The 3,927-nt window shown below is 37.4% G+C and overlaps 1 protein-coding gene across 1 annotated transcript in view; it reads left to right on the forward strand.

Moving 5' to 3' along the window:
* Positions 1-1,344: 1,344 nt before the first annotated feature.
* LOC107677487 (sodium-coupled neutral amino acid transporter 3-like) overlaps positions 1,345-3,927 on the forward strand; it is a 20,451-nt gene continuing 17,868 nt past the window's right edge. The window contains exons 1-2 of the mRNA XM_016472407.1: positions 1,345-1,390; positions 2,073-2,154. Coding sequence (XP_016327893.1) covers positions 1,345-1,390; positions 2,073-2,154 — 128 coding nt within the window. The remainder of the gene's footprint in view (positions 1,391-2,072; positions 2,155-3,927) is intronic.

Genomic DNA, 3,927 nt, shown 5'->3' on the forward strand with positions numbered 1-3,927 from the left:
GATCGGAAGCAAACCAGTGCAGAAAGCTTCTTTGGAAAGTGAATATCAATTATTAACAAACAAAAAAAAAAGTTGAAGTTTTGACTGACCGTCGCAAAGGGACGCCAAAACTTTTGAAAGGGGCAGGACCACTTTTACTAAAATGGCTATAACTTTTGAACGGAATGAGATATTGCCGCCAAACTCAGAACGCTTATGTAAGAGCTCAATCTGAGGTCACTTGAAAAAACAATTGTGGAGTTTGGCCACTCGGTGGTGCTATAAGAAGGAAAAAAATAAATAAAAATGGCTATAACTACGCAACCATTTGCAAATCATGTTCTATTCTATTCATCCAAGTCATTTAAGACTCAAGTAAGTTGAGTGTTCCAAATCAGTCACTTGTGAGATTTCATTTCAGTTAGGAAGCTTTCGAAGGCAGCAACTAGCTTTTGGAGCAGCTATAAATGCAAAATTAACTCGGTGTCTTTTGGAGCTTAGATGATATTAAATATCTCATCACAATCAGCTGCTAAAGAAGATGATTAGATGCTGAACTGATCACATAGTGCACTGCCTTCATTCAAGCCAGCTGCCGCCATTAACACACTGCAGCTGGTGAACAAATCGCATGTTCTGTCTCCGATTTTTCAAAGCTTTTCAACCTCACAATGTTGCCTCCTCCAGTGTAATTTGTTATTAAACGTGAGCGATTAGTGTACTAGTTGTGCTTCACGTATTTAAATATGAGTGGAATGTTAGTCAAGGCTGGGAGGATTTTTTTAATGCTGAATATCCGTTTCACAGCTCATGTGAGTCAGGGCACTGCTGTTTCCAGCAGAACTGCACTCGTTGACTTCTCCTCCTGCAGTTCGGCCACGTCATTTGGAAAAAAGAAGGAAAATGGAAGACGTGAGAAAGTGCGGAGTTGAAACTGAGTGCTTGGCAGAGGGTGGTTAGGCCTGGTCAGTATAGATGCCAAGACATTCTGGAACTAGGAATAGGGACTAAACAGGACATTTGGATGGAGGAAAAATAGTCAGTAGAGCATATTTTGGGTTCCCAGCTTGAGATGTTTATCCAGATGTTGGCAGCTGGAGGGTGCCGTTGAATTTATGTGCTATTTGTGATGTGCCTGTGATTACGATGTCTTGTGTTTTTCCACCTTACTGAGACTACAGCCTCTTTTCAACTCTTAGAATTAGGCCTGTTATATTTTTTTGTTTTATACTTTGTATTAATTAATATAACCATAGCATGTTTAGAAATTATTTAGATATACAATGAAATTGTTTAATTTTTTAATTCTAAATTATTCAGTTATAAGTTCATGTAATTTATATATATATATATATATATATATATATGTGTATAGCTGCCGGCATTGCGATCACCCTGCAGAACATTGGAGGTGAGATTGTCAAACGTTAGGAGACACAATGTATTGCTTTGTGACCTGTCAAGGGCACAGCACACGTATACACCTCTGCAGATAGAGTGACTGGACTTGGATAGATAGCAATGCCATTTGTTTCTCATTTACACTCTAGGTCATCAGTTATTTTTAATTTATTCATTATCATGGTAACCTGTCCTCCCTGTTTCCTCAGGGTTGTACACAGGCTGTGTTCTATTGCACTACAAATAATCATAGTACAGTCTATCTGCTGATTATTATTGGAAATATAAATAATTTTCTTTAAAAAAATGTTGAATATTTTTATAGGTTATTCCAAGATTTCTGATAAATTAGTTAATTACTATTAATAAATATAAAGTAATTAAATGAATCTCAGTCTCAGGCCTGTTGTGTAACATTATTTTAAGATGTATAACATGATTTTATTATTTTTTAAAAGCTGAACTGTGACTTAATCTACAGTGATGGAAAAAGACCCCGAGCTGGCATTTGGTACATGTTTATAAAAACTAAAAATAGAACTGATTCTCTTCTTTACTGTGACATTTGCTTCCAGGATAATAACCACAATCCCCTGGAGTGGACGAATGCGTCCTGGATTAGGTTGTTTACTGTATATGTGAGTGCGTGTGTATGAATCTCACAGCCGTCCTCTCTCTTTCTCCTCTCATAGCCATGTCCAGCTACTTGTACATAGTAAAGTATGAGTTTCCACTGGTTATCCAGGCTTTTCTGAAGGTGGACAATCCATCAGGGTGAGTGCACATGTCTGTGCGTGTTTAAAGTTGTGATTTAGTTCTCAGAAAGCAACACAAATACATCTTGTTTTTTTTTGCCACATCAAGACTCTTTATTACCATGTGACCCGTTTCAAGCATGTTAGGGTATCAGCATACACAAAGACTTACTAGAAAGACAAATAAAACATGAGATCTGTGTAATTTCTCTTATTGTTTCTACTAGATAACAGTGGCATTAAATGAAAAACAGATGAAGTCTCCTGCATCAAATGTTTCTCTTGAGAAAAAGACCCAGTTAATGTCTCATCTAAAGTCTCAGACTGTGTTTATGTGATTAAACGTCTTCAGTGCTAGAATTTTATGAACTTTTATTTAAATGAAACACAACTTTCTCTCCTATGGAGAGAAAAATGGTAAGAGACAGAGACAGAATGCAGTGTGTGGGCATGTCTACACTAAAAGGCCAAAGGGGAAAAAGGTTGTTTGATTAGTCGAGTCTGTAAAAGCATCTCTTTAAATGGTATTTCTTTTTCTTTTTGTCAAATGCCAGCCTTTCATTGTGGGCATGAGGGTGTTAACGCTAGCCACCACATCAGTTTGGCCCCTGGTAATGATTACTGCCAATTTGTGTATGTGTGTGAGCTGTGCAGTTTCTCTCAGATCAATAGGCCCCTGAGGATTCACACCTCCGGCACTATTGTGTGAAAGTGTGTGCGTGTTAGAGAAGAACTATGATAGATGGACTAGATTTGATGAGAACAGGTTCGTATGCGTGTGAAGGTCAGATCTTGTGACTATAACACTCGGTTGCCCAGCCAAGGATATGTGTGTGTATGTGTGTGTGACGGTCCGTGACGCAAGCCGACTGCAGATGCGATGACTGGCGCTCGGCCTGACAGAAGGCCTGTGCACACACTCTGGAGGACACCTCAAAAACTCCACGGAAACGACCTTTGGCTGCCTCATTTGAATTCCTCACCTCTCCAGGCGAGCGAGGAGGATCACGAAGCAGTAAACAGTGACTATTTCAGTTTTAGCAGGCAGTGCCCATGAATCTACATGTGTGATAGTCTGCGTAAATTAACATCAGTAAGAAAGTTTTAAAAATAGACCTTAGTCATTGTAGACCATGACACAAATGAAAACAAGGAAGAAGGATAAACAGTCCATTCAATAAATTTTACCAGCAAGACAAAATGTCAAAAATGTGAGTATATGCACAACCAGGGGCGCCTTAAGATAACCAAAGGCCCCTGGGCTACAGCATTACAGTAGGCCCCCCGACCCCAGAAAACCTTTTTTTTTTTTTTTTTCTTCTTTTTTTTTTTTTAAGGTTCCTAACAATTGTCACATTTCGTTTTTAGTCTTGTTAATATGCCAGTTAACATTCACAACACTGTTCTGCGTAAAAGGTGAATATAAGCAAATATGCACAGGGCTCTACGCTTATTTTTATTTTTAGGACCGCTTGTGCTCCTAACTTAAATTTAGGAGCACAGTCAAAAATTTACGAGCACCAAAATTTGATAAAAAAAATAGCCTTTCCATTACGAGGTGATATTTGACTCCTTAAAGTGATTTACAGTAGAATTTTGTTTTTACCTTTGTAATGGCATTTTTCTATCTTTATTAAAAGTATGTAATCTTTTATGTCAAATTAAAAAAAAAAAAATGTTATAAGCTTGTTAAAAATTATAGATAAAACCATATAATAAGAACAAGTAGAATAAGAAGAATAAGTTACTAATCAAATGAAATCAGTATTAAAATTAATTTGTACAGAGGTAG

Source organism: Sinocyclocheilus anshuiensis, unplaced genomic scaffold, assembly GCF_001515605.1.
Source record: "Sinocyclocheilus anshuiensis isolate Anshui unplaced genomic scaffold, SAMN03320099.WGS_v1.1 scaffold660, whole genome shotgun sequence".
In the NCBI taxonomy this organism is placed as follows: domain Eukaryota; kingdom Metazoa; phylum Chordata; class Actinopteri; order Cypriniformes; family Cyprinidae; genus Sinocyclocheilus; species Sinocyclocheilus anshuiensis.